The following is a 17,420-nucleotide window of genomic DNA, read 5'->3' on the forward strand; positions in this document are numbered from 1 at the left end:
CCTTTATTAACTTAGTTTTGTCAATTTGTCAGTCGTGCCTAGCGAAGGAACCGGCGCTTCGGTGCTCGTCTGCCTTCTGATAGCAAAGACTTTAACCCGCCGTGACACGCCAGCGCCGTCACCGCGCCACCTCCCCGCCGGCTGCGCCCACTCGGTAACAACGACTGGAAAGGACCCAGTTACTAACAAATTGGTAGGACCGATTTATTTACCTTCTAAATAAATTTAAAAAAAAAAAAAAAAAGCTGCTTTATTTTTGTTTTCCTTACTTTTTTTTGCTGCTTCGTTTTCCCAGAGCCCGCCGCGTCTCCTCCTGCCAGCAATCTTCCCCCGCCGCGGTGGCTCGGAGAGACTGTGTGGGTGTGCGCTCAATGAGTGACGATCGCCCGTTTCCTCTTTGGGGGAGCCGGAGGTGACAGCAGTGTGTCATCAGCCATATGTGCCACTCCGGCACCCGAGGATAGCGGGGCCGTGCAGAACTATTTCTGGGAGCAGGAGCTTGGTCTTTTCTCCCAACGCTGGATTTTTATTATTTAGCATCTTTCTGGCGATGGGTGGCTCGAGGTGAGCGGGCTGATGTGCCGAGCTCCCCCGGGACGGCTCCGTCCCTGTGGGGAGAAGAGAAAACCCGATTTCCCTGCAGGCTTGGGGGGAGGAAAACCAACCACCAACTTGATTTTCTAGTCTCGGAGGTGATACCGTGGCCTCGTCGCCCTCCTGCGAAGGGCTGCTGTAGCTCGCAGTAGCTGTCTGGCACCGCCGGCACTTGCTGAACGCAGCATTTTCCCACCCGTGGGGGTGGCGCGATGGCAGCATGGGGGGCCGGGGCGGTCAGCGTGGCCCCTGAGCTGGTGTCACCGCTCTGGAATAAAACTTCCTAGCTGAGGGGACGTTCATTTTACGGCTGTTCTCCTTAACCCTGTTGTTGAGGTGCTGGCTGCGAGCGGAGCGGGTGGCTTTGCACGTCACGGCGGTGAATAGTCCATGTGTCGGCTGTCGGGGAGCGCCGGAGGAAACCACGCTTTCCTGCGCCAGGGAGCATCCCCCCTGCGAAACCCGGGCGCTGCGTGGCTACGGCGGCATCAGCAGGGATGCAGGGCGTTCCTGCCACAACCGAAATATGGAGGAGTCCCGATGTGAGACACCCAGCCTCCCTGCTGCGAGCGCCCGGGAGCTGGATGTGCCGCGCGGGTGCTTAGCCAGGATCAGCACGATTACAGAGGGGCTGTGCTGATCAGGGACGGGCTCCAGCATGGGGACTTCCAGGGCTTTATGCTCTCTGGTCGCAGGATGGAGCTTTCCCCTGCTTATCCCCGTGTCCTCCACTTGTTGCTCCCGTGGCCAGGCCAGGGGATCAGGCAGCAGCAGGGTCGTGCGAGGACTCGCAGCCTTTTGCTTGTGTCCTGCCAGGCTGAGCTCGAGCCTACGGCGAGGAATGGCATGGACGCAAGGGTTCCACCGCTGCAGCTCTCTGCTGCTAGCTACCGTCATGGTTTCATTTGTCCGGGCGTGTAGCTGCCTCCGTGTTTTAGCGAAGTCGCTCCATGCTTGTGAGCTGTGGCTTTTGGGGAGCTGAGCGTGTGATGGTCCTGGTTGCTGGGTCGCAGCCCCGGCCGGGCGCCGATGCAGGCAGCGGGCTGGGAACGCTGCTGCAGCCTTTGTGCTGAATGCGCAGGGGCGAGCACCGCGGTGAGGGTGCTCGGATGCCTCCAGCTCGCCCAGGGACACCTCGCGCCGGTGGGAGACGAGCTCAGCACTGGCTTTTTGAACACGCAGGGCTGTTTTAAGCCAGCGCTGTTCCACAGCAGGGCCAGATAAGCCAAGTGGAAAATGGTCTGAGGTTTTCCACCCTGCGTGGCCGCGTGGCGGGGCGATGAGGTTCTCTCTGTAAAGATGTCTGTGCTGCTCTAACCGCTCTGCTCACAAGAGCGCTTCCACAGCCGTGTCTGGGGCTGCTGGTGGGAGCGGAGTTTTGTTGTCCTGCGTTAGACCCTGTTTGTGGGCAGGAACCGATGGGTGAATTGGCCGCTCGGCCTCGTCCCGGTGGCGGCCGGAGCTGATGGGGGTGGAAGGGGAAACCTCAGCCGGCTGCAGGCTAATGCTGCCGGGCGTCACCGGGGGGATTTTAAGTGTCCCCTGCCAAACGGCAGCCAGGCTAATTTTTTTTCATTGGTAATAACGAGGAGCCCAACGCTGCCTCTGCCAGAAATGCACTAAATAATTTTGCTCAGGCATTGAGGGATCTGACGGGCTCCTTCGTTCCTTCTGAATGTGGTTAATGGGGGTAAAAAATGAGAGACTGTCCCTGAGGATGATGAGGGCGACGTTGTTGGGGTTCGACTGATGTTTCTAGCACAGCTCAGGCCTCATGTGAACCCGGGGAGTTTGCAGCCCCCAAGTAACAGGGGCTGTTGAAGGAGGAGACGCAGGCTGGGGGTCAGGAGAGCTTGCTCTTCCCCTGCTCTCCCTCATCTCCCCGCCGTGGGCACTGCAGAAGTGCACCGATGAGCCGAGACCTCGAGCGTACCCGAGATGCATTAGAGTTAAATAATTCAGTTACAGAGTTAACATGGGGATCCGGGAGAGAGGCGGGCGTGAGAGATGCTTGGAAACGCAGGGGAGGCAGCCCCGGGTGCGCGGCCGGGCAGCGGGGAAGGGAGCGCGAGGGACCGACCTGGGCAGGCAGCGGAGGCACGCGTGGTGTTGGGGGGATGGAAAAATGTGGGTTTGAGCAGGATTTTGAAGGAGCTGAAAAGCCAACAGAGCCCCTGGGCAGGGAGGTGGGTGCTGGTGTTTCCTCCACCGCGAGCAAAGCTGGGAGATGAAGGCGAAGTCTGATGGGGTGAGTGTGTGGAGCCCTGCCCGCATCCCTGCCTGCATCCCTGCCTGCTGGCACTGTTACAGTGCAGGCAGGTGCCTTTGCCTTCAGGCTCGACTGCCCGGGGCAGCTGGGGAGCGGGACCACTGCAGAGCAAACAACTTGTGATCGCTCTGCGCGGTGAGTTCCCAGGCATGGATGCTGCTGGGAAGCAGGGATTTTACCTGGCTTTGCGATAATTACTGTGAAAGCTGGCTGTAGAAGCGGCTTTAGAGTCATTCCCATCACCCTGGGCGTTGCACCTCTCAACCACTGCGCCCCAAATGCCTGGGGGTGCTGCAAGGCTGCTCTTGCCCTTGGGTGGTCTCCCCTTTGCGGGGTGAGGCCGGTCCCCAGCACCCCGGAGGCAGCTGCAAGGGTGGGCGAGGGCCCTCCGCCAGCCGGGGGGGACCTTTCCTGGTGCTGCTCTCGGCTTAAAACTTTGCAGAAATTATTGGGAGGAGGAGGAGAGGCCGCGGGGGGGATGCCCTGCGCTCCCCTCGCCTCCTGCCACGGCATCATGGGTTGGCTGCTGGGGAAGAGCTGCAGCCTCGGGAAGAGCAGAGCATCCTACAGGGCATCCCGCAGGGCGACTGGGCCCGATCCGGCTCTGCCCATATCCGTGGTCCCAGCTGGTGCGTTGGCCATGGAGGTGCAATAGGGACCGCAAATCCCGAGGCCTGGCTTACGTGGGTGACGACCACAGGAGCATGGATCGCTCCTCCTGCCTCTAAAGTCTCCCTCTGCCTTCCTCCTCTCCGCAGCCGACCCCGTGCCAGCTCCCGGGGCGGCTGCGAGGCTTCTCCTTAACGCACGCTGAACTTCTGTGCCCCATCCCCTGCGTGCAGCCCCTCACGGCGGGCGCTGAGCTGCATTTGCCCGCTGCTCCCCACCGGGCTGCCCGGCCCCGGCACGCTGCCTGCCTCCGTCGCACGCACGCGGGGCTGAGGGCGTGCTGTTTTCTTTGCGTCAAAATTAACTTCGAACCTGATGGAAAACCTTAATTTGCACTTCAAAGTGCTTTGCAGCAATCTGCCAGTGTGAGCAAAGCCAGAGCTGGCACTCGGGATTTTTCCAGGGCCCTGTTTGCGGCAGAGCCTGGCCCCGCGGCTCCTGCCTGCCCCTGCCTGCACCTGCCTGATTTCTCCCGGCATCCTTGGTCCCCTCCTGCCTTTCAGCCCAGCCCTGCGACCCCCCCAGCCCCCAAGAGCTGTTGATTCCTCCATGCGCTGAAGGCAACGCGTTGGTTCCCTGGCAGGAATTCAGATGTAAACGGCTGCGCTTTGCTCACCGAAGCCTCGGAGCAGCCTAGTGCCCGCCTGGCGTCGGCCTCCCAAAACCTCCTGGGCCTCACGTCGCATTTTCAGCTCAGAAACCCCCGCTGCGGCACCCGGCCCCTGCTCCAGCCATGGGAATTGCCCGGCATCTCGGCATCCCACGAGGGGTAACCCACCGATGCCAAGCTGGGGCAGGCGGGGGTCTGGCCGTGCCACCGACGTTCCTGCTCCGGCGGCGAGGCTCCGCGCGCTGAATCACCGCCGCGCTCTCCCAGCACGGCCCGGGCTCCATCCAAGCGATGATACAGCTGCGCTAAACATAGCGCCGGGAAGGGGGGTCGAGGATGGGGGCCCCACGGGAGCTCCTCAGCCGGGGGCTTCGCTCCCCTTGGGTCTCTGAGGGGGGGACAGGGGCCCGGTGAAGCCAAGCACCATCTTCGCCTGGTTTTGCGCCGACACCTTTTCCCCCAGCCCGGCACCAGCCGTCGCGTGATGGAGGCAGATGGCCGGGACGCAGGATCGCACCGCGCTGACACCGCCCCGATCGCCCCTGCGGGAGCGAAGCCCCCACCCCAGTCGCTGTCCCTGGGGCTCCGCTTCCCCCCCCCCCCGGGGCCTCCGGTGGGGTGGGACGAGGCCTTGGTGGGGATGCTCGTGCTGTCGGAGTCAGCCAGCGCCGTGGGTCCTTCTGTCCGTCCGGTCCTGGGGGTCTGCGGGCGCCAGGCCGGCAGCGGTGCCCCCGGCGCAGGGGGCTGCGGGGGTCTGTCCCCCCGAACGTGGGGCTCGCCGGTGGAGCCCCCGGCGGCAGTGGCGCCAGCGAAAGGAGAGCAGCTATTAATAACCCTGCGCAGCAAAGGGAAAAAAATGTAATTCCATAATGGAAGCGGCTCCGAGAGAACAATTCAGGGAATAAAATGTTCTCGGGGGGGGGAGCCGAGCCCAGCCCCCACGGCGGGTGGCTGCGGAGCTGCTCTGCCTTCGCCCCCGGGGCTGCCGGGGAGGGAGAAGCCCCCGGGCCCGGGGCCAGCCCCGCTGGGGGGGTCCGGTCCCGCTGCCCCGGGGCCGGGCAGGGGGCTGCAGCGGGGCGGGGGTCCGGTGCCCCCGTGTGTCCGTCCCCCTCCCCCCCGGGAGCATCCCGGGGACCCGCGGGGATGGGGATGGGGGGGCAGCCCCGGCGGGGGGGGGGGGCAGCCCCGGGGGCGGCACCGGCGCGTGGCGGGGGGAGGGGCTGGCGGCCGCCCGGTGCCCACGTGGTTTCGCGGTGTCTCCGGAGCGGAAGAAACGGCGGCCGGGGCCGGGGCTGCGGCGCGGGCCGGTACCGACACCGACACCGACACCGACACCGACACCGACACCGACACCGACACCGACACCGACACCGACACCGGGACTGACACCGAGCGGGGCGGGCACGGAGCCGCATCCCGGCGGGCGCTGCCGCATCGCATCGCCGGTGAGTGCGGGGCCTGGACGGGGGGGGGAACCGGGCTGCCCCCGCCCTGCCCGGGCCCCCGCGGCCCCGGTGCCCGGCGGCTCCCGGCCTCCTCCGGCCCCATCGCCTCCCGGTCTCCATCCCCATCTCCCCCCGCCATCCCCGGCCGCGGCTCCATCCCCGGCTCCGCCCCGGACCCCTCCTGCGGCTCCGACCCCGGCCGCTGCCCGGGGCCCCCCGGCGCGGTGCGGCACCGGGCTGGGCGCAGGAGGGGCGGGCGGCACCGGGCCGGGCCGGGGGCGCTCGGGGAGGATTTACCGGAGGCCCCGGGGCCGCCGCAGGCCGGGCCCCCACCCCCCGGTGCCCGCGACCCCCGCCCGGGCTCAGCCGCCTGCCCGCGCCCCGCTCCCGGGGTCGGGGCCCCGCTCGCTCCCGGCCCCCGTTGCACGCAGGTTTACACGCAGGTTTGCAGCCCGTCCACCTTCGCTCGGGGCCGTGGCAGCGGCACCGTGTCCTGGCCTCCGCCAGCCCCCCCCGAGCCCCCCGCGCCTCCCACCCCCAGCAGCAGGGCAAGCACCCGGGGAGGCCACGGCAGCGAGGAGGGGGCTTGCACAGGTTGCAGCCCCTCCAGGCTCGGGGCAGGGGTGCGTGGCCGGGGGCTGTGCTGGAGCTCGGTCCCACCCAGCGCGTCCCCCCCAGAACCCCCAAATGGGGCCGGGGTGGGGGGCAGGCAGCTGCCCGCTGCCTCTCCCCAGATGCCAGCTGGGTGCCGGCAGCCCGCTGGCATCCGCTGCCCGGTACAGCCCGTTCCCATCCCCGCCGGGGCGGTGAGCTGCCGCTCGCCGGCCGAGCCCTCCCGCAGCATCCCGCTGCTGGGGAGCTGCAGCCCCATTTTTGCTCTCTTTAAAGGCATTTGTAGGCCTCGAGGAGGGGCCGACCGCTGGGAACGTGGAGGGAGCGTAGCTGGTGCCGTGGGAACCTCCGCCGTTGCCCCTGGAGCCTAATGACAGCGCCGCCATCTCCCGCTGACCCTCTCGTGGCTGATCTGCTGAGCGCCTGCCCACCACGGCTCCCTGCCTGCACTGCCGACGCCTGAGACACGCGTGCCTGCGCCGCAGCCCTGCCTAGCCCGCACCGCCTCGCCCCGCGCCCGGGGCCCGCTGCAAGGCAGGTGTCACTGTGTCATACAGATGGGGAAACTGAGGCACGGTTTGGGGAGCAGTGGGGCCAGGCTGTGGGTGCAGAGCTGCTGCCAGGCCCTGAGTGTCGGGGAGGGAGAGGGTCCCGTCCCTGCTCGGCACTGGGGGCTCCCCATCCACCCTGTGTGGTGCCCCCAGGACCCCCAGGCGGGGGTCTGGGCACACACCGGCCCCACGACCCAGGACTCCCAGGGTCTTGCTTTGAGGGGGTCACCAGGGGCTTGGGGAGTCCTGTCTTGGCTTATGGGGCTGCCTCAGTTTCCCCAGGGAAGATGATGACGGTGCCCTCCCTGCCCGAGCAGAGGTGGGTCCTGGGTGCCCCGTCCCCGCCATCGCCGCCCCATGGGGGTGGATTTAAAGCCTTCACCGTGGGGACAGAGGAGGGGCCGCGGTGCTGGAGGATTTGTCTGCGTTTTGTGCTCCTCGTCCCGGTGGAGGCTGGAAAACGCGAGGCTGTGGAAGCCCATGGCCGCCTGACCCCGACCGTGCTGGGGCTGCGGGAGCAGCCAGAGGGGGTCTGTGCCCCAGCGCAGGGTGGGACGGGGGGTGCCAGCGGGGCTGGGCTGGCCCCCGGCTCCAGTGGTGGCTTGGGGGGCCGGGCTGTCCCCACCGTCACCCTGCAGACATCGCCTCCGTTTCCTGGCTTTGTGCTATGAATTATTTGGGCAGCGGTGGCTCCCAGATGTCTGCCCAAGCCGGCGAGGCTGCACGTGGCTGGTGGCCACCCCGGTGCCCGCAAGGTCCCCAACCGGGATAGGGGGACAGTGCCAGAGCACCGCGTGTGGGTGCCGGGGCTCAGCACTGCAGTCACAGCCTCCTCGCTAGCTCGAGGTGCGTGTTCCCCGCCGGGCCGGCTGTGCCAAACGGCCTGGGAGCCGTGGGAGAGCTGCCGGTGGCAGCGGCTTTCGGGAGCCTCGACCACTCAAAATCCTCAACTGGGGACAAATCCTGCGGTGCCAGGCAGTGCAGCAGAGCGGGACGGGCAGGATCAGGCCCCCGCGGGGCCGGCCTGGGGGCCATGCCGTGAGGCAGGTGGCTCCCGGGGGGTGAGCGGCAGCGCCGGTATATAGGGCACGACGCGGGCTGCGTGCCGCCGCGGAGGCGTGGGAGGGCGGGAAGCAGCTCGCGTGCGGTGCAGGGCGGGAGGCAGCGGCACCGGCCGCTATTTCTGGCACTCGCTCCTGGGGGAACGTGGGGAAAGTCACCGCGCCCCCCGGGGGCCACTCCGCCGGGGATGCTCTCGGACGCCCACCCTTGTCCCCAGCAGTGATGGCCCCTGCTGTGGGGGCTGCCAGGACCCCCATCCCCGCCTTCCCCCGGCGGGGGCAGAGGCCGGTGCCTGGCCGGTGTCCCCCCGTTGCCCCGGGGGACGCTGTGGGGTTGGAGCCGCTGCCGTTGGCAGCTCCCAGGGCCGTCCTTCCTCCGTTGCCCTTTGCCGTTGGGATGCTGCCCTGGGCCGGATCCTGCACCCGGTGCCCCTGCCGCCCAGCCTGCTCCGGGGGTTTCGGGCTGCTCCCGGCTGGGTTCATCCCCGCTTCGCCCAGGGAGCGAGGCTGCAGGGTCACCGACAGCTGTCTGTCTGTCCGTCCATCCCCCAGGCAGGACATGGACTCCATGTTCGAGGACGACATCAGCATCCTGACTCAGGAGGCGCTGGGGCCGGACGAGGACTGGCTTGACAGCCCCAACACCGACTTCTCGGGTGAGATGTGCTCGGCCTCCCACTTCGCCCTCATCACCGCCTACGACGACATCAAGAACCGGCTGACAGGGCTGGAGAGGGAGAACTCCACGCTCAAACGCCGACTCAAGATGTACGAGGTCAAGGTGAGGGGCCAGGGGGGCCGGGGGGGGGCACGGGGCCGGGGGTCCCCGCTGATGCCTCTGCCCGTGGCCGCAGTACCCGCTGATCGGCGAGTTCGGGGAGGAGCACATCTTCTCCCTCTATGAGGCCAAGGAGACGTCGCTGCTCAAGAGCGAGAAGGCGTCGCTGCAGCAGCAGCTCAACCAGTTCCAGCACGAGGTGAGCGGGGCCGGCGGGGCCGGGGGACGCGGGGGGTCCCCGAGCTGCCCACCCACCCCTGCCTGTCTCCCCGGCAGCTGCAGAAGAGCAAAGAGCGGGAGGAGCAGCTGGAGGAGATGATCCAGGCCTACGAGAAGCTGTGCGTGGAGAAGGCTGACCTGGAGACCGAGCTTGGAGAGATGGTGGGTGCTGCTGGCAGGGACCGGGTGCGTGGGGACATCGGGGTCCCCGTCCCCTCTCCATGGCAGCAGCTGGGCAGATGGCTTCTCTGCCACGGGTGCCACCGCTGGGACTCGGTGGGGATGCAGGGCTGGGGGACCCGTGGCTGCTCGCCCCCATTATGGCCACCTTGGGGGTTGTAGTGATGTACGTGGCTCGGCTTTATCCCATCTCTTCCCACTCCCGCCCTGCCAAGGGATGCTCCTGGCTCCAGCGTGGTGCGTGTCCCTGTCCTGGCACCACGTGCTCAGGGTCAGCTGGGCATCCCCGGCTTCCCCCATCCCACCCAGCGTGGTGCTCTGCCAGCACCCTGCCGTGCCACCCTCTTCTGGGCTGGCCACGTGCTGGGGACAGATCGCCCCGTCACCCTGCCACGATGGCCGCCAGCTCCACGGGGACCCCGAGCGCTGGGTCTGGGGGGTGCAGTGCCAGCGGGGCTCAACCCTGTCTCTGGGCAGCGGGCGCTGGTGGAGACGCACCTGAGCCGCATCCGGAGCCTGGAGCAGCAGCTGCGGCAGCGCGATGGCGGCACCTTCCCCGGGCTGGGCACCCCGCTGCCGGGCCAGGAGGTGCCTTTCCTCGCCCTGCACCCCAACCCCAGCCTGACCCACGGTGAGCTGCCCCCCTCCCGGCCCCATGGGACCCCCCGGGACCCCCCGGCGGGGCAGCCCCGAGGCTGAGCCGTGCCCTGCCCACAGTGCTGGAGCGTGCCGGGGGCTGGCAGAGCCGGGGGCTGGAGGCGACGGCACGGCTGGAGGCCGAGCTGGAGGCGGCGCGGCAGGAGACCCAGCGCGCCCAGCACCGCGAGGAGCATCTCAAGGCCGAGTGCGAGCGGCTGCAGGCGGAGCTGAAGCACCTGCAGGACACCCGGGAGCAGGTACGGGGCAGGGTCCGGCCCTGCGGGACCCCCCCCATCCCCGCCGGGTGGGGGTCCGGGTGCTGACGGGATGTCTGCTCTCCCCAGGACCAGTCGGAGCGGGACATGGCCTGGGTGAAGAAGGTGGGCGACGACCAGTAAGTGCCGGGGGTGGACTGGGGTGAGGGCTGGGCTGCGGCGGGGGAGCCCCATCCTGGCAGGGAGGGTTGGGGCACATGGGGCGCTCTGCCAGGGCACTGCTGGGCTCCATGTTCAGGGTGTCCTGGGGGGACGGGAGGGGACCTCCCTTTGGGCAGGGTCGCCGGGGGCTTCCCCCCATTGAAGTGCCGCAGGCAGGTGGGGTCCCGCACTCCAAAAGCACCTGCTGCGCCCCAGGAGTTTGGACTTGAACTGGGCTCCAGGTGTGGGGTGGCCGCAGTCCGGCATCTGGCACTGTACAGGCTGCACGGTGCCGGCTCGGCGAGTGTGCCGCTGCCTCCAGAGGGCACTGATGGCTTGTGGCTGCCGTGCGGCACCATACAGTCACCATACAGCACCGTACAGCACCAAACCGTGCCACGCAGCCATGCTAGGCTGTGGGATGCCAGCCTGGCTGCACCGGGCAGCACCCGGAGTATGGCCAGGCTCCTCGGGACCGCTGGCTGCCCCTTCTCCAGCTCACCCTGGCTCTGCACCAAACCCTGCCGGCAGCATTTCTTTTTGCGATGGTGTAGGTGATGTGGAGCCGTCGCGGTGCCCGTGCTGGTGCCAGCAGTCCCTCCTCCAGCCCTCGCGCCCCTTCCTGGCCTCCCCCTTGCTGCAGCCGTGAGCTCTGGCGGCTCCATTGGGGCACCCCCGGGGTGCTGCGTGGCGCTGGGACAGGGACTGAGCACCCAGATTTGGGGATTTGGGCCAAGACACCCCCAAGTCCGGGGAGGGCCGAGGAGAGCCGGGGAAGGCGACACGGCTGTGCCAGGGCAGGGGCTGCTGCCTGCAGCTGGACCCCTTAACCCTCCCTGGGGCCGAGCCTGGCATCGGGATGCACAAGGCAGCTCTGCGTCGGTGCTTCCCTAAAAGCAGCCGTCCGTAACCCATTTAATTAGGCAGCGGCCTCGTTACTCCACTCTCCTTGCCGCTTCAGCCTCGCACACGTGTCCCCACTGCGGCTGGTGCTTGCGAGGCCGCGGCAGCAGGACTTCGCACCCCTGTCCCCCCCCCGTGCCGTGACGCTGGGCAGGATGCGCCGGGCTGGCATCACGGCTCCTCCGGGCACGTCGGGCTGCGCCGGGCAACGATGCGCCGCGGCTGGCGGCCCGTGCCAAGCTGTGGATGGATAAAAGGTGACGCGCGGGCACTCGCCTGGCGCGGGGCCAGGAAGGTGCCGCGGTGCTGGGGGGGGGTTCCCCCCTCCTTTTTCCCGAGGTGTTGGATGCTTTTGCTGTTTCTTGTCTTCCTGGCGTAAATCAGCGTGCGGGGCTCAGCGGGGCCGGCTGCGTCCACGCTGGCATCTCTGGGGGCTGCAGCCAGGAGGCTGCCACCCCATCTCTCCATTGCACATCCCAGGGGTTCCTCAATAACCCTCCCTGTGCTTCCCCCCCTTAATTCTCTTTATTTTTGCAAAGCTGAGCCCTGCCAGGGCCGGGAGAGCTGAGCTCAGCCGCCCATGCTGTCCCTCCTGCGGCGGGTCCCCCCTCTCCTCGTTCCCCTGCCCACGATATCCACCTCCCACCGGGAAATAAAACTCCAAATATATGTATTAACATTTCCCAAAACCACCTTGTTTTTAAGCCCAACTTCCCCAGGTTGGGGTGGGGAAACTGAGGCACGGCTGGCTCCGTGCCCCTCACCCCTGGGCCCGGGGGCACCTTCCCCCCTCCCCGGGCATAGCCTTTCCCTCCCCAGGCTTTTCTTGTAAATACGTTTCTTTTTTGTAACCCGCTCGTCTCCACCATTTTTTTGGTGTGAAAGGCGCCTTATCGGCGCTTTCCATTTTCGGGTGACTTTTCTGGCTGGCTTTTGCCAAATTAGTCAGCGTGCTGCCGCCACGTGAGCAGGGAGGGGGTCCCTCTGACCCCTTCTCTCTCTTTTTTTTTTTTTTTTGTTTCTTTTCTTGTTTTTTTCCTTTTTTTGTCCTTTCTGAGGTCATGGCCGTTCCTGCTTGCGCTTCCTTGGGAGGGGGCCAGGGAAAAGCCGGGAGCCAAATCACGGGGAAAGCCCCGGGGGGAGCAGGGTGGGGGGTGCCGGGGGATGGAGGGTGCTGGAAAGCTGCAGCGCCAGGTGAGCTTTGCAGGATCCGTCCCCAGCATATCAGCACCGACACCCAGGGGTGGCGCAGTGCCAAAAGGCGGGGGTGTCGGAGCACCCCCCCGCCACCCCCATGCCCTCTCGCTGCCCTGCTGCTGACACCGTTTCAGTGGGATTTTGTGGGGTTTAGTGAATCTTGCACCCATGGGTGCCTGTGCCGGGGCTGCTGCCATGCTCGCCGCCTCCCTTTGCCAGCGATGCTGTGCTGGGATATCCCCTGCTCCCCTCTCCGGCTCCCCCATCCCGGTCCTGCGGCACAGGGGGGGGCCAAGTGGCTGCTGGGATCGTGCCTGGCCCCCCCTAGCCCATGCTCCCCCCAGCCCGGCGGCGATGGCAGCTACGCCTGCGGTTCCTGCTTTTATTTCAGTCTTTGGCGGCGTCTTGTTTACCCGGTGTGACTCGCTCGAGGTCACCCCTTCCTCCCCACCACCCCCCCTTGCTGTCCCCCCACCCAGGGAGGGTCTGCACCCCGGCCAGCACCCACACACCGTGCATTCACTTTGCCACCGAGGGTGGGGACCAAGCCCCAGTCCCGGTGGTATGAAGACGCCATCGTGTGTGTCCCCGGCAGGTTCCTGGGGACCGTGAGGTGCTGGGGGGGGGGAGTCAGCAGGAGGGATGTGATGTGGTTGGCATCTCTCGGGGTACCAACCGTGCCGGCGATGGGTATCATTTGCCGGGGGGGACAGCGGCACGGCCATGCCGCTGCCCCCCCCACCCCCGGCTGTGTCTGGTGCCCTGGGTGCTTTTGGGGGGACACAGGTTGCACCCCAGCCCCTCACCTTGGTGGTCCCGGCTGGGGGGGTCTCAGCCGTGCTCAGCAGCCCTGCTGTCCCCCCCACGCTGGCCACAGCATCTCTGACCGGGGCCAAGGAGGGGACACGATGTCGGTCGTCCTGCCAGGGCCATGGGGGACCCCTGCGGTCCTGCAGGATCCAGCCGCTGCTGCCGAAGCAGCGATGCTCCGTGGTGCTTTCGGCAGCCGGGCGGGCGTGGGCGGCTGGGTTTTCGGCGGCTGTTTTGTTCTCACAGCTTATCTGCAGTTGCGTATCAAAAACCCACAGTTTGCCCTGAAACAGAGCTTTTTTGGGGGAGTGGGGGGCACCAAGACCCCCCCCCTCACGTTTCCCTTCCCCCAGCACCTCCCAAAAAGCCTCGCAGACCCCCTGGCTGCAGGAGGGACCCACGGGGCAGGTCCCTGCCCTCCCTCCCATGCAGGCAGGGGTCCCGGCAGGGTGCCCAGGGTGGGGGCCGGGGGCCGCTCGCCGTCCCCCTCCCCGGCACCGCTCGCTCCTCCGCCCCAGCGCTGCGGTTTTGGCGCTTCCTCCCTGCGCCTCAGCGTGACTTCGGGGGGGGCTGGGGTGGCCCCCCCATGGGAGTGGCCAAAATCCAGCAGCGGGGCTGGGGCAACTGGGACCCCCCCCCCGCTTTGGGGAGCAGCCGCAGCCTCTGCGCTGGGGTCCCGAGCTCGGAGCCGGGTGCCCACGATGGGCCACAGAGGGGAAACTGAGGCAGGAGAGGTGGGAGCCGGCGGGGCCATGGGTGGGGTGGGGGTCTTGGGGGCAGTCGTGTTCAGGGATGTCCCTGGGTGCTCGTGTCCTTGGTGCCACTCTGGTGGGGCCATGGGGACCCTGGGGACGTGATGGGGACCCGACTGGGGAAATGTCTTTCTCTCTTTCTTTTTCTCTCTTTCTTTTTCTCTCTTTTTCGCTCTTTCTTTTTCGCTTTACTTTCTTTTTCTCTCTTTTTCACTTTCCCCCTTTTTCTCTCTTTCTCCATCTTCTTTTTTCTTCTTTTTCTTCTTTCTCTTTTTTCTTCTTTTTCTTTTTTCTTCTTTTCTTTGTTTTTCTTCTTTTCTTTTTTTTTCTTTTTTCTTTCTTTTTCTTTTTACTTCTTTTCCTTTTTTCTCCTTGCTCTTCCCCACCCTGATGAGAAGACAGGAGGGCGGGCAGGGGCAGACCTGTCGGCTGCTGTTACGAGCGGCGTCTGCCGGGTCCCCGGGGTGTCACAACAGCTCAGTTGAACTCTTCGCACACGGCGCAGGAGGACGCGTCGAGCCCCCAGCCCCGCGGGGCCCTTGGGAGATGGCTTCTCCCTTCGCATCACCGCAGAGAATATGGTTTTGAAAAGCGACACCGAAGTTGGGGAAGAATTGATGACTTTGTCAGGGCCTCCGAGAGCTGGGGGGGAGCGCAGCACCCACCTCCCTCCCGCTCCTGGCCGCTCCCGGTGCACGGGGCGGCTGTGGGTGCGAGGCCGGGTGGTGCACGGCCACAACTTTTCCCTTTTGAGTTAAAAACCTGAATTTGGGTTAGTTTTGGGTGCGCCCCATAGCACCCCATGGCAGGGGGGCCCCCCCTGGCCAGGGGACCAGCGCTGCTTCGCCCTTGGTGACGCTTTGTCCCCATCGCAGGGTGAACCTGGCGCTGGCCTACACGGAGCTGACGGAGGAGCTGTGCCGCCTGAGGAACCTCAGCTCCCTGCAGAGCCAGATCCTCCGTGCCCTGCTGCAGGAGAAGAGCCTCAACGGCGGTAAGGGGGGGCCGGGGGGGCTGCACCCCATGCCTGGACGGGGCTGGGATGCAAAACATGGGGAGACCACGCTGGCTGCCCTCGTCCTTCGGCCGCTTCTGAGCTCCTGGGTGACAAGGGGTGTTTTCTGTGCTGCCAAGCTGATGGGGGCTATTTTCTGTGCTCCCCCCTGCACCCCATTTTGCTTTGCAGGCCAGCGCCACTCCCCGCTGTCCCAGTGCCATTCCCCAGCCCAGCAACGCCGCTCGCCCGCCCCGCAGTGCCCCTCGCCTGCTCCGCCGGGGCGTTCGCCGGCACCCCAGTGCCAGTCGCCAGCACTGCAACGGCGCTCGCCGGGACCCCCCAGCCAGTCACCGGCCCAGCAGCGCCGCTCGCCAGCCCCTGGCCCCTGCCAGTCCCCTGCCCAGCAGCGCCGGTCACCAGTGCCCCCCTCCAGCCAGTCGCCCGCCCAGCAACGCCGGTCCCCGGCCCCACCGCCCTGCCCGTCGCCAGCTTCGGCATCACCACACCGGCTCCCCGGCGAGAGGATGGAGCTGGGCTATGCCAAACCCTCCAGCCGCCACATCAAAGCCGGCTTCCAGGGCCGCCGCAGCTACTCGGAGGTGAGCAACGTGGCCCTGTACCAGCAGAGCCGCTCGCTCTGGCTCCAGCCCGAAGCCTCGACGCTCCCCAAGCACCGGCCCTACGGCGAGGTGTACCTGGGGGGCGCGGGGGCCCCCCTGAGCGCCCGCGAGCCCTTCGAGGAGCACATGCGCTTCGAGAAGCAATCGTCAGATGAAGAGGAGTGGGCGCTTTCCAGCCCCCCCAGCCCCGAGGCAGGGGCCATCCGCTGCGCCTCCTTCTGCGCCGGCTTCCCCATCCCTGACGCGGATGCCGCGCACCGGACGGCCGCTGCCTACGCCCGGGCAGAGCACGCCCAGTCCTGGCCCTCAATCAACGTAAGCGGGACCGTCCGGGGATGTATTGCGGTGGGCTGGGGCGGGGGGGGAAGAAGCAAGGGAACCCCACCACCGTGCAGGCAGGGCAATCGCCCCGCAGCGTGCCTCAGTTTCCCCATCTCTGACCGGCTGCGCGGCATCCCAGCCTGCACCCGGCGGCGGGATGGTGCTGGGAAGGAGGAAGGGGGGGACGTGGCCCCCGTGGGGAGCGGGCAGTGGGCTCAGTGCCGCCCTGTGCCCCCGCAGCTGCTGCTGGAGACGGTGGACTCGGAGGTGCGGAGCTGCCCGCTGTGCCAGCTGGCCTTCCCCATCGGCTACCCGGACGATGCCCTGGTGAAGCACATCGACTCGCACCTGGAGAACAGCAAGATCTGAGCCTTCCTCCCCTCTCCCCGGTCTTTGGATGCTGCATGAAAACACACGAGGAGCGACACGGCTCCCGAAATACCTCCAAGTCTTCAGTAGCTACGGAAAGACTGAGCCCCCCCCACCCCAGAGCCCCTGGCCCCCCGTAAGTGGGCTCCTCCGCTCCCGCCTCGCCCCGTCTCTGCATCCGCGCTGGGTTTGGATGCTCGAATCGGGGTGCTGGGACAACGCTGTCCCGGGTGGCGGCTGGAGGGGACCTGTCTGCACCCTTGGGTGTCATCTGCACCTTTGGGTGTCGCTGCTTGATCTCAGGGAGGATTTGAGGGGCCGGGTGCTGGATCTGGCCCCCAGGAAGCAGGTGAAGGGAAGGGGCTGCCCCTTCCCCGGCTCCTTGGGCTTGGGGGGGGGGGGGGCAGCTGCTTGTTCTCGGTCCCCCTCACCTCGTCCCATGGTTCAAGCATCTTTCCACTCTTTTACATTAAAAGCAACCCCCCTCCCCCATTTTTCCCCCCTCCCCACAACGATGCTGCTGAGAAACGAACCCTGAGGCGCAGCATGGACCCCCCACCATTGCACTGGGCTCCGCGGCCCGGGGGCTCTCCCTGACCCTGGCCCCCCCGGTGTGGGGACAGCGCAGCCCCCCAGCAGCCCCCCCCCCCCAGATCCCCCTGCTTTAGCCTGGGGCTGCAGGTGGCTGCTCACCCGGAGCCCCCCGCCCCGTCACCCCCATCACCCCCACGTTCAATCTACCTCAAAGCCGCCGGGAGAGGGGGGGGGTCCACAGCGCCGTCCCCCCCCCGCCGAGCCGCTCCGCGCTGCATGTCCCCCCCGTGCCGCGGCGCGCACCCCCCATGCACCCCCAGGGGCTCGGCTGGGTGCGGCCCCCCCACTGCACCGGGACCCCTGGGCGGAGGGATCTGCGCTCTCTGCAACGCCACCGACTCCAATAAAACCTTTCCAGCGCCCGAAACGCCGTGAGGGGGCCAAAGCCATCTCCTCTCTTCGGGTCTCTGGGGAGGGAGCGGGGGGCCAGGCTGCGGGTTCTCCCCGGGGCTGGGGACAGGGCAGGGGACGAGCCTGGTGCTGGCACAACTCGTGTCGCCAGCGTGGCCGCGGAGGTGATGGGGTTCAGGGTGCCCGTTGTGGGTAACCTGCACCTGTGGCCCCGTTCCCAGCACGGCGGCATGTTTCGGGTTTACTGGCCTGGCAGGCGACAAGAAATGGGACAATCAAAAGCAAAACAAAAACCATCACCAGCACCGGGGGTGACGGCAGGGGCACAGCCAAACCTTGGCCCTGCGGTGCCAGCGCTGGCGTGCAGCTGTGCCGGCACCTTTGGGGTCCCCTTGCGGCAGGGGACATCGTGCCCTGGGCTCGTCCCAGGCCTGGGGGGCTGTGGGCTGGGCACGGGGGGATT

At 66.9% G+C, this 17,420-nt stretch overlaps 1 protein-coding gene across 1 annotated transcript; it reads left to right on the plus strand.

Moving 5' to 3' along the window:
* The first annotated feature begins 5,415 nt into the window (after window positions 1-5,415).
* On the plus strand, window positions 5,416-16,955 carry TBKBP1 (TBK1 binding protein 1). The gene is made up of 11 exons (XM_087770160.1): window positions 5,416-5,587; window positions 6,476-6,737; window positions 8,368-8,592; window positions 8,666-8,788; window positions 8,866-8,970; window positions 9,466-9,619; window positions 9,706-9,884; window positions 9,972-10,021; window positions 14,581-14,699; window positions 14,892-15,637; window positions 15,884-16,955. The coding sequence occupies exons 3-11, from the start codon at window positions 8,371-8,373 to the stop codon at window positions 16,010-16,012; spliced, it is 1,827 nt and encodes a 608-aa protein (XP_087626286.1). The 5' UTR covers window positions 5,416-5,587; window positions 6,476-6,737; window positions 8,368-8,370; the 3' UTR covers window positions 16,013-16,955.
* The last annotated feature ends 465 nt before the right edge of the window (window positions 16,956-17,420 follow it).

This window comes from Nipponia nippon, unplaced genomic scaffold (genome assembly GCF_047370975.1).
Source record: "Nipponia nippon isolate SJK-2023a ecotype South Korea unplaced genomic scaffold, ASM4737097v1 scaffold_32, whole genome shotgun sequence".
NCBI lineage: Eukaryota > Metazoa > Chordata > Aves > Pelecaniformes > Threskiornithidae > Nipponia > Nipponia nippon.

What these genes read in the sequence shown, in the direction of transcription:
- TBKBP1 (XM_087770160.1), top strand. Translation starts at nt 8,371, where the DNA reads ATGGACTCCATGTTCGAGGACGACATCAGCATCCTGACTCAGGAGGCG. An exon ending in TCAACCAGTTCCAGCACGAG is followed by an intron (nt 8,789 to 8,865) that starts GTGAGCGGGGCC and finishes TCTCCCCGGCAG; the next exon opens with CTGCAGAAGAGCAAAGAGCG. An exon ending in GGAGAAGAGCCTCAACGGCG is followed by an intron (nt 14,700 to 14,891) that starts GTAAGGGGGGGC and finishes TTTGCTTTGCAG; the next exon opens with GCCAGCGCCACTCCCCGCTG.